At 32.5% G+C, this 18,102-nt stretch overlaps 9 protein-coding genes across 9 annotated transcripts; 6 read left to right on the top strand and 3 right to left on the bottom strand. All coding sequences in view use genetic code 12, as the record gives it.

Moving 5' to 3' along the window:
• On the top strand, nt 1-1,326 carry DFJ63DRAFT_57980 (uncharacterized protein). Its single transcript, XM_064908946.1, has one exon. The coding sequence runs from the start codon at nt 150-152 to the stop codon at nt 1,017-1,019; it is 870 nt and encodes a 289-aa protein (XP_064763311.1). The 5' UTR covers nt 1-149; the 3' UTR covers nt 1,020-1,326.
• Nucleotides 1,181-3,549, top strand: TPO5 (Tpo5p). Its single transcript, XM_064908944.1, has one exon. The coding sequence runs from the start codon at nt 1,343-1,345 to the stop codon at nt 3,503-3,505; it is 2,163 nt and encodes a 720-aa protein (XP_064763310.1). The 5' UTR covers nt 1,181-1,342; the 3' UTR covers nt 3,506-3,549.
• Nucleotides 3,550-3,593: 44 nt separating this feature from the next.
• Nucleotides 3,594-4,768, bottom strand: DFJ63DRAFT_327813 (uncharacterized protein; the record flags this gene model as incomplete). Its single annotated transcript, XM_064907631.1, has 1 exon — nt 3,594-4,768. The coding sequence occupies exon 1, from the start codon at nt 4,446-4,448 to the stop codon at nt 3,594-3,596; it is 855 nt and encodes a 284-aa protein (XP_064763309.1). The 5' UTR covers nt 4,449-4,768.
• A 26-nt stretch (nt 4,769-4,794) lies between these two features.
• On the top strand, nt 4,795-5,256 carry TIM17 (protein transporter; the record flags this gene model as incomplete). The annotated part of the gene is made up of 1 exon (XM_064904817.1): nt 4,795-5,256. The coding sequence occupies one exon, from the start codon at nt 4,795-4,797 to the stop codon at nt 5,254-5,256; it is 462 nt and encodes a 153-aa protein (XP_064763308.1).
• Nucleotides 5,257-5,551: 295 nt separating this feature from the next.
• YAK1 (serine/threonine protein kinase) lies at nt 5,552-8,082 on the top strand. Its single transcript, XM_064908942.1, has one exon. The coding sequence runs from the start codon at nt 5,847-5,849 to the stop codon at nt 7,923-7,925; it is 2,079 nt and encodes a 692-aa protein (XP_064763307.1). The 5' UTR covers nt 5,552-5,846; the 3' UTR covers nt 7,926-8,082.
• RPB4 (DNA-directed RNA polymerase II subunit) lies at nt 8,083-8,946 on the top strand. The gene has a single exon (XM_064908943.1). The coding sequence runs from the start codon at nt 8,240-8,242 to the stop codon at nt 8,813-8,815; it is 576 nt and encodes a 191-aa protein (XP_064763306.1). The 5' UTR covers nt 8,083-8,239; the 3' UTR covers nt 8,816-8,946.
• Nucleotides 8,947-12,032, top strand: SNU114 (U5 snRNP GTPase). Its single transcript, XM_064908945.1, has one exon. It carries the CDS (start codon nt 9,077-9,079, stop codon nt 11,945-11,947), a length of 2,871 nt encoding a protein of 956 aa, XP_064763305.1. The 5' UTR covers nt 8,947-9,076; the 3' UTR covers nt 11,948-12,032.
• DFJ63DRAFT_317353 (RMR1 family protein) lies at nt 11,983-13,660 on the bottom strand. The gene has a single exon (XM_064906812.1). The coding sequence runs from the start codon at nt 13,433-13,435 to the stop codon at nt 12,014-12,016; it is 1,422 nt and encodes a 473-aa protein (XP_064763304.1). The 5' UTR covers nt 13,436-13,660; the 3' UTR covers nt 11,983-12,013.
• On the bottom strand, nt 13,661-16,269 carry DFJ63DRAFT_317351 (uncharacterized protein). The gene has a single exon (XM_064906811.1). The coding sequence runs from the start codon at nt 16,000-16,002 to the stop codon at nt 13,882-13,884; it is 2,121 nt and encodes a 706-aa protein (XP_064763303.1). The 5' UTR covers nt 16,003-16,269; the 3' UTR covers nt 13,661-13,881.
• Nucleotides 16,270-18,102: the final 1,833 nt, after the last annotated feature.

Below are 18,102 nucleotides of genomic sequence, written 5' to 3'. Positions count from 1 at the left end.
GTTCCATGCCGCAGTATATATATTTTGATATGGTAGCCTCATTAAAAACCAAATGAGGTTTGAAAAAAAAAAATTATGATGCCTGATGATGATGATCATCACGAAACTAAACAAACAAACTTCAACACATAACCAATAGTTATATAAACATGTCCAGTGAGTTCATATTGGGAGAGGAAGCATTTAAGAATGGGAGTAAATCATTGAAATCATTAATCAACCAAACTGCAAAAACTTCCACCACACCACAAGCCATCTATGTACTGATAAATATCAAAATCAAATTAACTTCCAAGAATGATTATATACCAAGGATAATACCCCTTAAATATAAACTTGATAAAGTGGAGAATAAATCAATATTATTAATCACGAAGGATCCATCCACCCCATATCGTCATGCCTTGACAGAAAAGGATTCACCTACTGAAGATGTCTTCAATCAGATCTTCACTTTAACGAAATTGAAAAGTTTATGTAAGAATAAGAAAGATTTAACTTTATTCAAAGAATATGATTTGATAGTGGCTGATCATAGAGTTCATAAATTCTTACCTCAAATCTTAAATGAGAAATTTTATATTAAGAATAAGAAATTACCTTATATGATTCAAATGGCAAAACCAACCCCAAAAAGTCAATCCACGTTAACTGCCTCCAAGAAGAACTCCACCAAATTGAAAGACGATAGATGTGAACCTAAATATGTGTATCATCAAATGAAGTCCATCGTGGGGAATACCAGTTATGTCCCTAAACTGAATGGGAATTGTTTATTTATAAAAGTAGGCTATACCGATTGGAACACGACACAATTATTATCGAATGTGAATGATGTTATATCGTATTTGACTGATTTAAAACATGCTCCAGTAGGAGGTGTATTGAAAAGTGTTGATAATTTAGGTAATATCCATGTTAAAACTAGTGAAAGTATAAGTTTACCAGTTTATATCATTGCTAATGTCGATGATAAGAATGATGATGATGATGGTGATAATAGTGATTATGACTTTTAAACTGTACATTAGAATTTGTCTATAAATAATTAATAATCACATATGCATAATTGTAGAATATAGAGAAATATAGAATAATTATCGTACAATATCCAAAACTTCAAATAATTGGGCAGTAACCCACTTTCAAAATATTGCAAAATATGTAACTAAAAATAAAAAGGTACGCGAACGATCAAATAGATAAAATAAAATAAATAATTGCGAAGAATAAAAAGAAAAAATTGATTCCACAAACTGATCATTTTGAATTACTGTTTTGCTCAATCATATCATCAACTAATTTGAACCCCATAAGATAAGATCTAGCGTGAAGTCATAGTATGGTTGAAGAGCTGCTGAGTTCAGCAACTACGGCGTCACCACGAGGGACAAGAACTACATCATCAACGTCGGAACCAAGATCACCGCCTCTTCCTCATATCGATCCAAGATCATCATTTTCAACTTCGAATCAAGTTCATCAAAGTCCATCTTATGCTTCTCATGTATTTGATGAGATTGGGTCACTGGCTCCTATCAAATTGTTAAGTTCACTTTTAACTGATGAAAATGCTGACGATGATACTGAACATGTGGAGCATTTTAAATATAAACAAGATTTACAACGAAAATTGACAGTTACTTCAGTTATTGGATTGGGATTCTCTTTAATGGGGGTTCCATTTGGTTTATCTTCTACACTTTGGATATCTTTAATGGATGGAGGAAATGTAACCATCTTATATGGTTGGTTAGTAGTGGGATTCTTTTCATTCTGTGTCGTGCTTTCATTAAGTGAAATCATTTCAAAATATCCAACTGCTGGGGGTGTGTATCATTTCAGTGCATTGTTAAGTAATGATAAATATTCGTTGATATGTTCATGGTTAACAGGTTGGTTTTTATTGATTGGGAATTGGACTTATGCTGTATCTATCATGTTTGCCGGTTCACAGTTTATATTATCAATTTTTGGTTTAAAAGATGTTTATTATAAGGAAGATATCTTTTTCGTACTTGGGATTTTCTTTATTATTTTATCCTTTTGTGGATTTGTTAATTTCAGATTTTCAAGATATATTGAACAAATCAATAAAGCTTGTATATTATGGACTATCTATACTGTATTGGCTATTGATGTATTATTAATCTTATTTGCTAGGAAAACAAATACAGTAAAAGATATTTTAACTAGCTTTGATAATAGTAGATCAGGTTGGCCTGATCCTTTAGCATTCATGGTTGGACTTCAAGCATCAGCATTTACTTTAACTGGTTATGGAATGTTATTCTCAATTACCGAAGAAGTTAAAAATCCCGAAAAAAATATGGCAAAGGGTGCTATTAGTGCCATTCTGATATCAATCATAACAGGAATCATCTTTATCATTCCTCTTTTAACAATCTTACCTGAAATGTCATTATTATTAGATAATACTCCAGAAATTATGCCAATTGATCTTGTGTTTAAATTAGCGACGGAATCTTATATGATTTCATTTCTTTTAGTGTTACTTTTAGTAGGGACTGTTTTATTCCAATCAATCGGTTCATTCACAACTGCGTCTAGAACAACTTATGCATTTGCTCGTGATGGTGGATTACCATTCAAAGATTATTGGGTTGCAGTTGATTCAGTTGATGAATATACCATTCCAAAAAATGCCTTGTTTTTATCGATGTTTGTTTGTGCTGCATTATCCTTATTATCCTTAATTTCTACATCAGCGTTTAATGCATTCATGGGTGCTTGTGTTATTTCTTTAACTTTAGCCAATGGTATACCGATATTATGTCTTATGTTAAACAAGAGAAGAAAAATAAGAGGGGCCGTGTTTAAATTAAGGAAATTCGGTTGGATAGTTAATGGTCTTTCAGTATTTTGGTCAATTTTGCTGGCATTCATCTTGTGTCTTCCACCAGTTATAAAGGATTTAAATTGGATAACTATGAATTATGCATCAGCCGTTTTTATATTATTTGCTGGTGTTGCAGTGGTAGGTTATAAATGGTGGGGAGTCGGAAGTTTTGAAGGTCCAAAGATTGATACAGAATATTTTGAACTTAATAATTTAGAAAGTCAACAAAGAAGAAATATTCAAGATGAGTTTATGGTTGTGGATGACACAGTAGCTGCAGATGAAGATTTTGAAATTGGAGACGATTATGATGAAGATGAAGAAGAAGAAGAAGAAGAAGAAGAAGAAGAAGGACAAGAAGAAGAAGAAGAGGAATACGAACAAGGACATATTCAAAGCCACGGAAAGTTTGATTCAAAATATAAAAAGATTGATAATAGCTCATATGATAATATGACAGAAAACGATGGAGCTACATTAGTAACCAATAACACGACACACTTTACATCACCACCATCAACAGTATTCGAAAATGAATCTTCAAGTGATGTTAATGAGCTTTCAACTGGAAGTGAAACTGAAGTTTTATTTGATGCTACAATGACTGATTACGAAGATAATGAGGAATCACACAAAGATCAATAGGGGACAATTTATAAAAACGTACACACATATATACATATATATATATCATTTATTCTTTTAAAAGCTTTAATTTTTAATATACAAAGATTTAACGGTTCAGTTCCTTAGTTGTAAATTTAATAGGATTTTGAACTCTCATCTTTGGATCATAATATCCCAGAGGATATGGAGCAGCCAGATCAGTATTTGTCATGGTACGTTGAACATAAGTAGGAGGTTGAGTGACAGTGTATTCCACAGTAGGAACGATCTGCTTACCTTTGACGTATCCACCGAGTTTAGTATATATTGGTCTCTTAGTTGGAGTCGCAGTTGTAGTTTTCGTAGGTGTCCATCTTGAAGGATTGGGAGTTGATCGAGGAACTTCTTGCATAGGAGCAAATCTCACCAGTCCAGTTTGCAATAAATAAGGAACCGTATACGATGCGGTATTTATACTTTGAACTGTCAGAACTCCTTGACCGAAAAACATAGTTTGAGCTGGTGGTGAAGCTTGAGAAAGGTCATCATAATCAACTTGGACATTTCCATCTTTAATATAAAATCTATTAGTATAATGAATAGTGTAGAAGTTTGAACCAGTAGCTAAAACTTGAATAAAATAAGATCCACTTACAAGTGAATCCAAGTTTGTCAACTGTGCTGAAAATATATATGAACCATCCACTAATAAAGATCCATTTGTATTGCTATTGGTCAAGTTTTGAACAGGGTTAATATTATAGGTAGTTCCGTTACATAACACCAATGAATAGTTAGTAACTTGAGTTAATAAAGGTGTAGCGTTTGATTCTAACCATTTCACAGGTATTTGTAAAGAATCAACATTACTATCATAAATTTCCGAAGTTCCTGGTTCATAAAGGGCAACATCCCCCATTACACCTATGGTATAGAATAGCTGCAAAATGAAGGGGATGAAAGTGACTGATTTTAACAACATATTGTCTAATGATAATGGGTTGAAAGTGAAATCTGCTAAAGGAAATATGTTTAAATATTTTGATTTACATATTTAAAGATGAGGTTTACTTTGTTCGAACTAAAAGTTAGTTTTGCATAAAGTAAGATTATGCAGCAGTTTCCCTATTTGATACATTAAACATTATGCTTATGATTACATCATGCGTGTAAATCTGAGACTGGAAAATTTTCAATTACACTAATAAAAAAAAAAGAGAAAGAATGAAAGAAAAAAAAAAAGAAACTTGCCTTCAGTGATCTATATATGTTAGTCATTTAGATAATATATAACCTTACCTTAATACATAGAAATATCATAGAACAGAATGTCTGCAGATCATACTAGAGATCCATGTCCTATTGTTATCTTAAATGATTTCGGTGGTGCTTTTGCTATGGGTGCCATTGGTGGTACTGTATGGCATGGTATTAAGGGTTTCAGAAACTCTCCCTATGGTGAAAGATTCATTGGTGCCAGTGCTGCTGTAAGAGCCAGAGCTCCTGTTGTGGGAGGTAATTTTGGTGTTTGGGGTGGTTTATTTTCAACTTTTGATTGTACTGTTAAAGCAGTTAGAAAGAGAGAAGATGCCTGGAATGCCGTTATCGCTGGTTTCTTTACCGGTGGTGCTTTAGCTATTAGAGGTGGATGGAGACATACTAGAAATTCTGCTATTACATGTGCTTGTTTATTAGGTGTATTTGAAGGTGTCGGTATGATGATGCAAAGAGTAATGGCTCAACCAGCTGTTGCTCCAGTATATCCCGATGAACAGCCATTAGCTGCTTAATCATGTTTTCCTTATCACATTACGAAATCCTCCCCCCTCCTCAATTAATCAAAGCATTGCATATTTCTTTCTACAATATAATGGATGGTTGTTAATTCTTGTATATAATTGCACACACATTTTCTCCTGTTAATTTTTTCCAATAATATGGATTAGCGGTATAATATCTAGGTCAAAAAGATATAACTGTTGACTCATATTAATTCATTTCAACCCCCCCTCCCTCCTCATGATTTATTTTATTATTCTATAGAGATGTTATCTTAATGTATATTATTATTTAACCTTATCTAAAACTGGATACGTTATCCAGTCGTAAGTCACCTACCTTCCCTCCTTGCCATACAAAATATTTAGCATTTATTTTTTTTATCACCAAAAAATAAGCAAAAATCTTGACCGGAAGTCAACCACGTAATATCGCACATCTGACCGGAATTAAAATATAACATTTTGAGGAGAAAGGTTGGGAGTAACCATCTTAGTTGAACGAAGTGTAATATTAAATTGTAATAATTTATAAACTTACAATTATTTTATTGATTGATTTCATTTAAGTATCTCATAAGCTGGTTTAATCCCCATTAATCATGGCTTATAACTACAACTACAACAGACATAATTCCATAGGGGGTAATTGGCATTTGCCTCCTCCGCAGGGATTTAGTGGTTCCACTTCCAATACCAATACTCACGATCAGCAAAATCAGGAGTTCTTACAACAAAAGCAACAACAAATGCAAGGGTTTAGAAATCCATGGTATAATCATAATCAACAATCCCCCGGTGGTTCTAATACCGCTTCCATCTCCCAATCCCCTACCAAAGGTATACCTCTCTTACAACAACAACAAGCATCAAAGAGAATGTCCTTTGCTAATAATTTACCAACCACTTATGAATATGATGATCAAAGACATAATGCCCCTCCTTACATCCATCCTCCCACTAGAGCTGATAATCCTTTTAATCAATACTTTACTAATCAAGAAGTATCATTAGGTAATGATAGAAGGATGTCTGCTGCTGCAGCTCCCACTGTCAATAATGGTTATTATAATTCATTTGTTCCTCAAGGTGGAGATAATTATCAAGCTCAATATTTACAAAACTCACCCAATTTAAATCGGAGATCATCAGTCGGAGTTTCAAATTATCAACAAATGCCCCATTATGCCATTCCTCCTGGTAGAGTTAAGAGATCACCTCTGATTGTTGAATATCAACAATATCAACGAGCTGTACAAAGTCAAAGAGTATCAATCAAAAGAAGACCTGCTCCAAAGGCCATGAAAGTTTATAGTAAGTTTGATCTAAGACCAAAAGTACATCAACAACCCAAATACAGACGATGTTCTGTTAATTCCATTCATATTTCTCCAGTAAATGCATTATCAGTATATTTAACTGAATCATATACAATTTGTCAACCACGAAAGTTTCAATATTCCAAATCCACTAATCCAAGAAGAGTATTGACTAAACCACTGGAACCAAAGTTCAATAATGGTTATGATAATGAAGATAGTGATTATATTCTTTTTGTGAATGATATCTTAGGAACTGAAGAAGGTAGAAAATATATTGTGCTTGATTTGTTAGGATCAGGAACGTTTGGTCAAGTGGTTAAATGTCAAAACTTGACAAATCAAAGTGTATGTGCTGTTAAAGTGATCAAATCTAAACCAGCTTATATGAATCAATCCTTAACGGAAGTAAGATTACTTGAATTTTTAAATGCTAATAGTGATGGAAAGAATTTTATAAGGTTATTAGACACTTTTATGCATAAAGAACATTTATGTTTAGTATTTGAATTATTAGCTTCTAATTTATATGAATTGATAAAACAAAATCAATTCCAAGGTTTAAATATGAAACTTGTTAAACTTCTCACCAGACAATTACTTGAAGCCATGGCTCAATTGAAAGGGTTTCAAATGATACATTGTGATCTAAAACCGGAGAACATTCTACTATGTCAACCTGATAAACCAGATATAAAAGTGATTGATTTTGGATCAGCATGTTTTACTAGACAAACTATTTATACATACATACAATCAAGATTTTACAGATCTCCTGAAGTGATATTAGGGTTACCCTATACTGAATCAATTGATATGTGGTCATTAGGATGTATAGTGGGAGAACTTTTCCTTGGACTTCCTATGTTTCCTGGAACTTCTGAATATAATCAAATATGGAAAATCGTTGATATGTTAGGACTTCCACCCAAACATATGATTGAAGTGGGTCGAAATTCGATGAATTTCTTTAAGAAGGTTCCACCAGTTGAAGCAGATGGTAAGACTACATATGTAACGAAAACATTTGATGAATATGTTGAATTTTTAGAATCATCTAAATCGAAAGACGATACTAAAAAGAAAGAACAAGCCAATAAGAATTACTTTAAACAACGCCTTTTGAAAGACATCGTATTAAATTATAAACTTCCATCAAAGAAAATGACTAATTCAATGATTGAAAAAGAATGTCAAGAACGTTTATTATTAATCGATTTCTTAACCAAAGTATTGAATTTGAATCCATTGGAAAGATTAACCCCTCAGGAGGGTTTAAAACATCCTTTTGTAAATGACGTACGTACCGATGCTATGGGGTCAGGAGGAATACCGACTAATGACGGTTCTAAACAAGTCTAACTTTAACGAAATATATGTAAACCACCTATAATGTTTTATAATCTGTAGAAGTTGTAGATAGTTTAGAGGTCGTGTGTGGATTACAAAATTCTGGTGAAAAAAAAAAAAAAACTGAAAACGACAGGAAAAATTGAAAGAATATCTAAGAGCCAGTGATATACATATTAGTCAATAGGTATAGAGCTAACATCAGCATCTGTATCCTTTATATCATTGTTTTGCATTATCAGTCGAGTACTCGTATATTGAAAATAGCGTTGCATTTTAATTAATTCAATAGCATATTCCATTATCATTTTAGTATTGTATCCAATATGAATGTCAGTACCAGTACGTTAGGTGTTAGAAGAAGAAAGGCCAACAATCAAAATATAGACGATGAAGAGAATGCTGCGGTATTAAAGCTTGGACCAGAGTTTCAACTTACTCAAATAACCAACAAAGGAGAAGAAGAACAGTTGATTGCATTAAATTTATCCGAATCAAGATTATTGATTAGGGCGGCCTTAAAAGAACGTAAAAGAAGTAAAGGAGATAAACAATATGATTATGATGATGATGATGAAAATGAAAAGGAAGATGAAATATCAAATATGGAATTAGCAGGACCTAATTCAAGTGAAATCACGCGTAAAACCTTAAATTTCTTATCAAGTTTTGCAAGATTTAAAAATCAATCATCAACTGATACTGTTGAAAAATTATTAAATGATTTTAGTCTTCAATCTTCTGAACCTTTGCATCCATTTGAAATAGCACAATTAGGAACTTTAGAATGTGAAGATGCTGAAGAAGCTAAATCCTTAATTCCAAGTCTTGCCAATAAAGTATCTGATGTTCAATTACAATCATTACTCACAGAATTAAGAAAGTATCAAACTTTATCTTAATCTAATTATGTAAATGTATTATACTCTAGAAGTCCCCTAAGGACTACCATCCTCAACCACCACCATCTCCCAGTTTCCATACACGAAAAATTTAAATATAAAATGTACTATAGTGATAGGTTCTTATGATTAAAATAAATTGTAGAGTTTAGTTCGTATGCAGTATTTTCCCACCCATAATTTTTGAGATGCAAATATTTCCAAATGAGAAATGTAAATAGATTTGTATTGATTTAGAGTAGATAACGCCAACAACACAACATGGATAGCGATGATTTGTACGATGAATTCGGTAATCTAATCAATGAAGATTCAGGAGATTCTGATGATGAATCGTTAGATGATTTTTTAGTGGATGAAAGTGATGAATTTGAAGAGAATAGTAATATCGAGGACCATAATATAGAACAACAAAGTTTAATCAAGAGAGATACAAATCCCTTGGACAATGTTACCCAGATCATAGTGAAACCATACGAAGAGAGTGATAATGTGCCAGTTATTCAAAGAGCCATTGAGAAGAAAGTACGAATTGATTATTCACAGAAAATATCATCAACTACCAAAGACGAAGATTTTGAAAATTTACCTGAAATCATTTATTCAAGATCATTCATGATCGATACCATGAAAACACTTCCTGAAAGAATACGAAATATAGCGGTGATAGGTAATTTACATTCAGGAAAGACCTCCTTACTTGATTCGTTGGTGCTTCAAACTCATGCCCCATCAATTGCATTAAAGAAAACCCTCAAAAATTTCAAACCATTGAGATTCTTAGATAATCATAAGATTGAAGTGGATAGAGGTTTATCGATTAAGAGTTCTCCCATAACGTTATTATTAAATGATTTACGTGATAAATCATACGTATTCAACTTTCTCGATTGTCCGGGGCATACAAGTTTTGCTGATGAAACATCAGCTGCTTTGAATGTAGTTGATGGAGCAATTCTTGTGATCGATGCAGTCGAAGGATTATCACCTAGAGATAAATCATTAATCACACAGATGTTAAAACTTAATATACCATTCACTTTATTAATAAATAAAATAGACAGACTTATATTGGAATTAAAATTACCTCCTCAAGACTCATATTATAAACTTAAATATATCATAGATGATATAAACAATTACATCCAAGATAACGAATTCATATTAACTTATGAACATCAAACACCAATATCACCAAGTAATAACAATGTGATATTCAGTTCTTCCACTTATGAGTTTTCATTCACTTTATTAAGTTTCGCTAAGATTTATTTAGACAGAAATCCCAAGAACACAGTTAATATTGAAGAATTCAGTAAAAAACTTTGGGGAGACTATTATTTTGATTCTACCAACAATGCTTTCACTTCAAAATCCACCAAAGGTTCCATACGGACATTTGTTTCATTTATTCTTGAACCAATTTATAAAATAATGACATATACATTAGTTTCAAGTGATGATAAACTTCCGAAATTATTATGGACTAACTTTGGGGTTACATTACCAAAGGATCTTTATAAGAAAGATATTCAAATACTACTTAAAGAGGTCTTCAAAGCGATTTTCTATGGCAATAGAGGATTGACCAACTCCTTAGTTAATTCTATCACATATCATAATCCATCTGATTCTAAGCTTGTAGGAAAAGTTGTTAAGCTTATTGAATCTTCAGATGCCAAATTCTTTTATGCTCTAGTAAGAGTTTACCTGGGAAGTTTTAAAATAGGGTCTAGGATAAAAGTGCTTGGTGAGAACTACGAAGAAGATGACGAGGATTATACTATAGATGTGGTAGATGAATTATATTTACCAGGAGGAAGATACAGAATACCAGTCAAAGAAGTCGGTGAAGGATTTTTGGCTTTAGTAAAAGGTGTTGGTTCCAATATAACGAAAGGAGGATCGTACATTTATGACGAAGATGCAGAAGTGTCCAATATACCTGTTTCTCAAAAGTTTGGGGAGAAGTCAGTATTTAAGGTAGCCGTTGAACCAGCAGCACCATCTGAATTACCTAAGTTATTAGAAGGATTACGAAAATTAAACAAAGCTTACTTGGATTGTGTTATCAATGTTGAAGAAAGTGGAGAACATGTCATTTTAGCACCAGGCGAATTGTATATGGATTGTATGTTACATGATTTGCGAAACTTCTTTACGGATGATTTGGAAATTAAAGTAAGTGATCCGATGACAAAGTTTGGGGAAACATGTATAGAAACTTCAAGTACCAAAATTCCCACCAAAACAACAACAGGAAGTAATCAGATATCCATCATAGCAGAACCTATCAAGGACAATAAGTTAAGTCATGCTATAGAAACCAATAAAATCAACCTTAAACAACCGGTAAAGACTATAGCGAAGTACTTAAGAAATGATATTGGATGGGATGCATTAGCTGCTAGGTCAGTTTGGTATTTTGGACCAGCAGATTTACAATCTCCAAGTATATTACTTGATGATACTTTAGAAGATGAAACCGATAAAGAATCTCTTGAATCAGTTAAGGATTCAATCCGTTTAGGATTTAAATGGGGTATAAGTGAAGGACCATTATGTGGTGAACCGATTAGAGATGTTAAATTCAAGATTCTTGATGCCGTAATCAGTGGATCTGAAGTTCAAAGAAGTAGTACTCAAATCATTCCTATGACAAGAAGAGCATGTTATACTGGATTCTTAACTGCCAGTCCTAGATTAATGGAACCGATTTATACTATTGATATAGTATGTAATGAAAAGGCTATTAGAGCAGTTGAACATTTATTACAATCAAGAAGAGGTTATTTGGTGAATCACACTCCGATCCCAGCTTCTCCTTTATTCCAATTAGAAGGGATAGTACCAGTGATCGAATCAGTAGGATTGGAAACTGATATGAGACTTCAAACTCAAGGTCAAGCCATGTGTTTCTTACTGTTTAAAAAATGGGATATTGTACCAGGTGATCCATTTGATACTAATGTTGCTTTACCTGCTTTAAAACCAGTTCCTTATAAATCTCTTGCTAGAGATTTTGTCATGAAAACAAGAAAGAGAAAAGGTTTACCGGGTGAACCAAGTTTACAGAAATATATAGAACCAGAGTTATATACCAAATTGAAAGAAAAGGGTTTCATTAATTGAAACCTCAAAACTTTTATTAATACACAATTTAAACTAATAATAGATCTAAATACATTAATCTTGAGCTCATTCTTCTAATTTTGGTTTCTTAATTGATTCTTCTCGTTGAATCTTATCAAGTCGACGTTTATTTGTATTTGGTATTGATTCAAACCCCTTTCCATCTCTTATCAATTCGGATAATTCATTAAACCTGCTGATAAATCTTGTTTGAGTAGTTATATTGAATGAAATCAGTTTTGGTATGACATCTGTACTACGAGTCAGTTCTTTCAATTCGAGGAATACTCGGAAGAAATCTTCAATCGATATATCTCTGGAATAAATATTATCTTCAGTAACTTTTAAATTACTTAATTCTGGTACTTCTAAAACCAATTCTTCGTCCACTTCAAACTCTATGATTTCTTTTAAATCTTCATTGGCTCGAATACTACCGAAAAACTCTTCTATAGTCGCATGTATGATCTCTGAATTATCATATAATGAAACATATAATGAACAATCAACTGCACATTTCTCTTGGTCAATGGGATAAAGTATAAATTCGGCATCAGTTACTTTTAATATGATAGGTATATTTGCTTCTTCAAAGCTTATTCCTCCTTCATTTTCGTCCAAATCAGCACCATTGGTGGTTTCCTCTTCAAGTTCATCCTCATCCTCATCCTCATCATCGTCCTCATCATTATCATTAGTATTATTGGTGATTTCTTCAGAATAAAATTCTTCATGTTCTGGTTCGACTGTACTTTCTTCATTATTATCTTCATACAAACCTTTCACTTCAAGCTCTCTTGACCTATCTTCGGGAGCATTATTGGCCGATTGTTCAAATTCTTCTAAATTTTCTATATCTGACTCACTATCAATATCAATAATACTTGATTTATGAATATTTCTCTGATTTGGATCATCAGGATTAGCATTATCACGAGGTCCGGCATCACTTTTTAAATCTGTTTCTGTACCGGGTATACTTTCAATTTGATTCATAGTAGAATATATTGATACATTTTCATCATGAGAATATTGAGCATCATCATCGGATACATCTATTAAATCACCTCCATCTTCGATAGTTAAATGACTATCATCTATTTCATCACCATTATCATCCTCATCCTCATCCTCATACTCTACTTCTCCATTATGCTCATTCTCATGATCATTTTCAGTATCCTCATTATCAGTCTCAAAGGCTATATGCTTACTATTGCTCTGTAATACATCATCATTCAGTATATTCTTGACCTCATCTTCCATGGCAGAACCTGAACTAATCTGAATAGTGGGATGTACAATCGAAAGATCAATATCCTCAATTATATCAGATTGTAAAGGCTGGGCCGATTCTGCTGTGGTGGAGGATGATGGTTGTCGTTGTTGACTTGAACCTTCCTGCATTTCTATATCGTTAGAATTTAAAGGGTTAGACACCGTAGAAACCAATTGATCGGTTCCACTGGCACCTGATGAAGAAAACATACTTACGTTACTTTCTGTCAATGATCTCAACGGAATTTCCAGGATTGATCAACTCTTTTGACGTGTTGTAGAAGCTCAAATGATGGTTGGTTAGACAGTATTTTATGGGGTTGTATAATTTTCAGGGATTTTTGTATTAATTTTTTTTTTCAGTTTTCGTATCGCGTAAATTTACACCTAACTTTAATTTTACAACTAAAAAAAGTGTCTTTTGATAAATAAAATATGAATGTTTGTTTGTTTATTTGTTTGCTTGTTATATATAGATTATATACTCTGAACAATATTAGATATACAGATAGATAAGTGATTCGAAAAAATAATTTACACAGAAAAAGTTAAAATTAAATGAAAAGGAATAGAAAGGAATAGAAAATATATAAAACAAAACGTAAATAATTGAATGAATGAATTGGTATAATTTTAAATAGAATGCAATAATAAAATCAAGGTACCCAAACTTTGAAAGTCTTTGGAGTGTTTAATGATAATGGTTTATAATCATCTTCATTGATATTAGACATACCAGCCGAACTACTTATCAAATTACTGGTGGCAGCAGTTGAATCAACAATAGAAAGTTTTGAATTATCAGCTTCACCATTACCATTAGTGGCAGCATCAGTAGTTGGTACTAATGAATTCTTGGCTGGTTTGAATAATAATGATTTAGCTTCAGCTAATAAACTGGATACTTTATCATTATCACTTGATCCAGAATCAGATGATAATAGATTAATAACAGTATCTAATTTCTTAGCAATACTTATAGTAGATTTAGCTAAAGCTAATCTATCAACAAAGATATCTTGTTGCTGTTTAGCCAATTGTCTTCTTTCTCTTTCATAAATCTTTTCCAATTCTTCAACTTTACTTAATTTAAGATCAATCTTCGATAATTCTTGATTAATTATCGTATTACTTAATTTTTGCATTTCACGTTCTTCATAACTTGCAAATAAATGACTTCTACCACCAACAATACCAAAAGTGGCAGCAGCAGCGTCTTTTAATACTTCAGATGATGATTTATTAGCTTCAACTTCAGTGGTATCAACAGCCACTTCTTTCTCTTTTCCAGTTGATTCTTTAGTAACATCTTCACCTTCTTTATGTTCAATGTTACCATTTTGGTCTAATGATTTAACTTCACTAGATGATTGATCGAGAGTAGCGGAACTTTCAGAATTAGGAACCACATTAGTTTCATAAACTTGCTTAACTTTTTCAATTATTTTTTCATCAACAATTTTAGAAGCAGCTTCACTAGCAGCTTTAGCAACTTCACTATCAACTAATTTTGTCATGAATACTAAATTACTCAAGACAGGATTTTCATGAGAACTTAAAGGATTATTATTAGCAAATTTTAATAATTTAATACTTAATCCATCTTTATCATCAATTGGATTAAATTTATCTTGAATAGGCAATTTTAAAAATTTAAAAATACATTGTTCAACAGTCTTTTTTGGTCCTACTAATTCAGAAATCTTATACCAATCATTTTTGAATTTTGAAATACCATTTATTAAACTTTTAACTTCTTCAGATGACCAACCATCATTTTGTTTCTTAGTTGGTGGTTCGTCACCAGTTTGTCCTTGTCCTTCACCTTGTTCATCAGTTGATAAACCATGTTTCTTTTGATTAATGTCTTGAGTGATACCTGCATCACTTGAAAATACTAATTCTTTTAATTTTGAAATATCAGCTCGTTCAGGTGCTACTTTAAAAGTATCAAATGGGAATAAACCTCTTGGAGTATCATATTTAACATGATAATCTCCTGTATATGGTAAGCCAACCAGTTGACCATTAGGTAATTTTTCAACCGCATAACCTGGTTTAAATTGAGGACGAACTTGATAATTAATTAAACCCCATTTACATAAGAATCGATGAACTCTCATAATAGTACCCACATCACCTACTAAATTACGACGGCATGATGTTAAAGTTAAGAATTCATTCGGATTTAAACGATAAGAATTAACCATGAAATTACGATAATTTGCATAAATTTTTGATGATTTTGATGGATGATTAGAATTGAAAAATTCAGGTAATGATTCTTTTTCAATTTGATGAATCTTTTTCATATTGAACCATGATGCGTAGGACGGTACGATAATAACATGCGTTTGTCTTACAAATCTGGATTGTTTACCACTTTCATCTTCTTCATCAAGTTCTTCAGGAATACCTTCTTCTTCATCGTCTTCCTCATCATCTTCTTCAACTGGTGCTGGTGGTGCTGGTGGTGGTGCTGGAACTGGTTTTACTTCTTTAACTTCAACTGTATTGGCTTGCACAAATGGTTTAGATTCAATAACTGGTACATCCTGTGCACCATTAGATTCAATGGTTACTTCTTCTTTTGGTTCATCTTTAGATTCAGAATCTTCCATGTCAACATCTTCACTTTGTTCTTGGGGCGGGATAGTAGATGTGACTTCAGATTCAGCTTCAGTTTCAGTTTCTTTTAATAATTCATCTAGATTGATTTCTTCATCATTGACATCATTGGTAGTAGTTGGGATTTCTTCAGATTCTGGTTCTTTCATTAATACATCCTCAGATTCCTTTTGAGTTGGCTCTTCAATATCTTTTTCTTCTTCATCATCATCATCTTCTTCTACTTCTACCTCATCTTCTTCTTCTGGTTCATCATCATCATCTTGTTGGAATGAATCTATAAAGTCTTGATCATTTTCATCCTCATTATTAATGTTTAAGATTTCTTCAGGTACATCATCGTTATCATTTTCATCTTGAATATTGTCAACTTGTTCTGATTCGATGTTTTCGTCTTCTTCTTCTTCTTCTTCTTCTTCTTTATCATTATCTTGATTGGATATTGGTAATTCATCAGTTAAAGGGATTTCAGTAGAATCTATATTTGGTATTTCATCTGTGGAAGGTTTATCTTCAACTGTTTCTGATTCTTCAAGTATAGATGAATCTAGATTAAATTCTTCATTATCAAGAGTCTGAGGTATTGACGAGGATTCTTCTATATCTTCATTAGTTGTGGGTATAGGTTCGGAAGCAATTTCATTTGTATTTTCTTCTTGCTCTTGTTCTTCTTGTTGCCCTTGCTCTTCTTCTTCTTCTTCTTCTTCTTCTTTTTGTTGTTCTTCTTCTTCTTCAGGTTGATCAGTTTCAACTTCTTCATCGTCAACAATGGCATCCGGTTGTACTTGATCAACTTCTATATCTTCAGTTGCATCAATTGGCTCGTTAGAATCTGCCTCATCTTCCTCATCTAGTTCTTCATCATTATCGTCTTCTTCAACGTCCTCATTGTTATCTTCTTCAACGTTAGTGTCAACTTCTTCTTCATTAGTTTCAACTTCTTCATCGTCTGCTTCAGGTTCAACTTCAGCTTCTGGTTCGACCTCAGGTTGAGGTTCAAGTTTAGGTTCAGCGATTACAGATGTAGATTCTATTTCCGGTTGTTCACCACCTTCAACGGCAGTGTCTTCACCTTCGTCATCATCTTCATCGTCATCAACTTTTTCATCACCTTCTACTTTATTGTCATCATCTTCTCCTTCTTCTTCATCATCTTCATCTGCTTCATCTCCTTGTTCAATTTGTGGAGTTGAATCTATATCTTCGGTTGATTGTTCAACTTCATCAATGACATTATGATTATCAGTTGATGAACCATTTTCAATATCATTCGATTCCAGACTCATGATTTAATTGAAGTGTTATGATAGATATATATATATATGAAAAAGTGAAAAGATGAAACCAAATAAAACAACAATAAATAAAAAAAATTGGTTGTAAATAAAAATATAATACAGTAATAAAATAATATGACAGTCAGTCAGTCAGTCAATTAATCAATAAGATAAAGGAGGAGTAAGTAGTGGTGAGGGGGATGTAATCTATCCTACTGCTTAACCAGGTGTGACTATAAGGGTATATACGCGTTAAAGTTGATGGATGAAACCTATAATTGGATGGATGGATTTGATTGATTGATTATTCAGTAACCATATAATATTGATGGTAGAGTGAATTTGGGTTGTAATTTTAAAATTTGTTTTGGTTTCTGTTGCAAGTACAAAAAAATTTTCGTTGGGAAAAATAAAATTAGAAAATTAAAAAAAAAAATGTGTACGGTGGTGCTGGTATTGGTAGTGAGAAACTATAAGGATTAAGATACAATCAATTGATAAATAATGGAATCTCCCACCTTAAATTGAATTAGGAAAGTTAGCTGCCAATTTTTTTTAGCAATATAGAATAGAATATAATTTGTATATGAGTTTATTTAACTTTGTTTTGGAATAGTAAAATAAAAACAAATAGGGAGGCCAGTTAGCACTGTGTGTGAGTGAGTGAGATAGACGGTGGGGGAAGGAGGGGGAAGTAATTTTTTTCTTCCTTTTTTTGAACCAAACACACTACCTGTTGTTAACTATGGAGGTATGGGTGTTATGATAGAACCAGCCATCAAAAAGGTTTAATATGGTAATAGTAAAATCATAATGATTTAAATAATACCCTTTTTTGCAATAATTAAATTAACCATGAAATAAATAAATAAATAAACAAATATGGATAAATTATGCAACCTTAATAACTAAAGTAAACCATATAGCAATAAATTCAAATTCACCTTAACAACAGCACCTAAAAATAAATCA

The sequence above is a fragment of the Scheffersomyces coipomensis genome (assembly GCF_036884675.1).
Source record: "Scheffersomyces coipomensis strain NRRL Y-17651 chromosome Unknown DFJ63scaffold_2, whole genome shotgun sequence".
NCBI classification, from domain to species: Eukaryota; Fungi; Ascomycota; class Pichiomycetes; order Serinales; family Debaryomycetaceae; genus Scheffersomyces; species Scheffersomyces coipomensis.
This window is presented reverse-complemented; position numbering and strand designations above follow the sequence as displayed.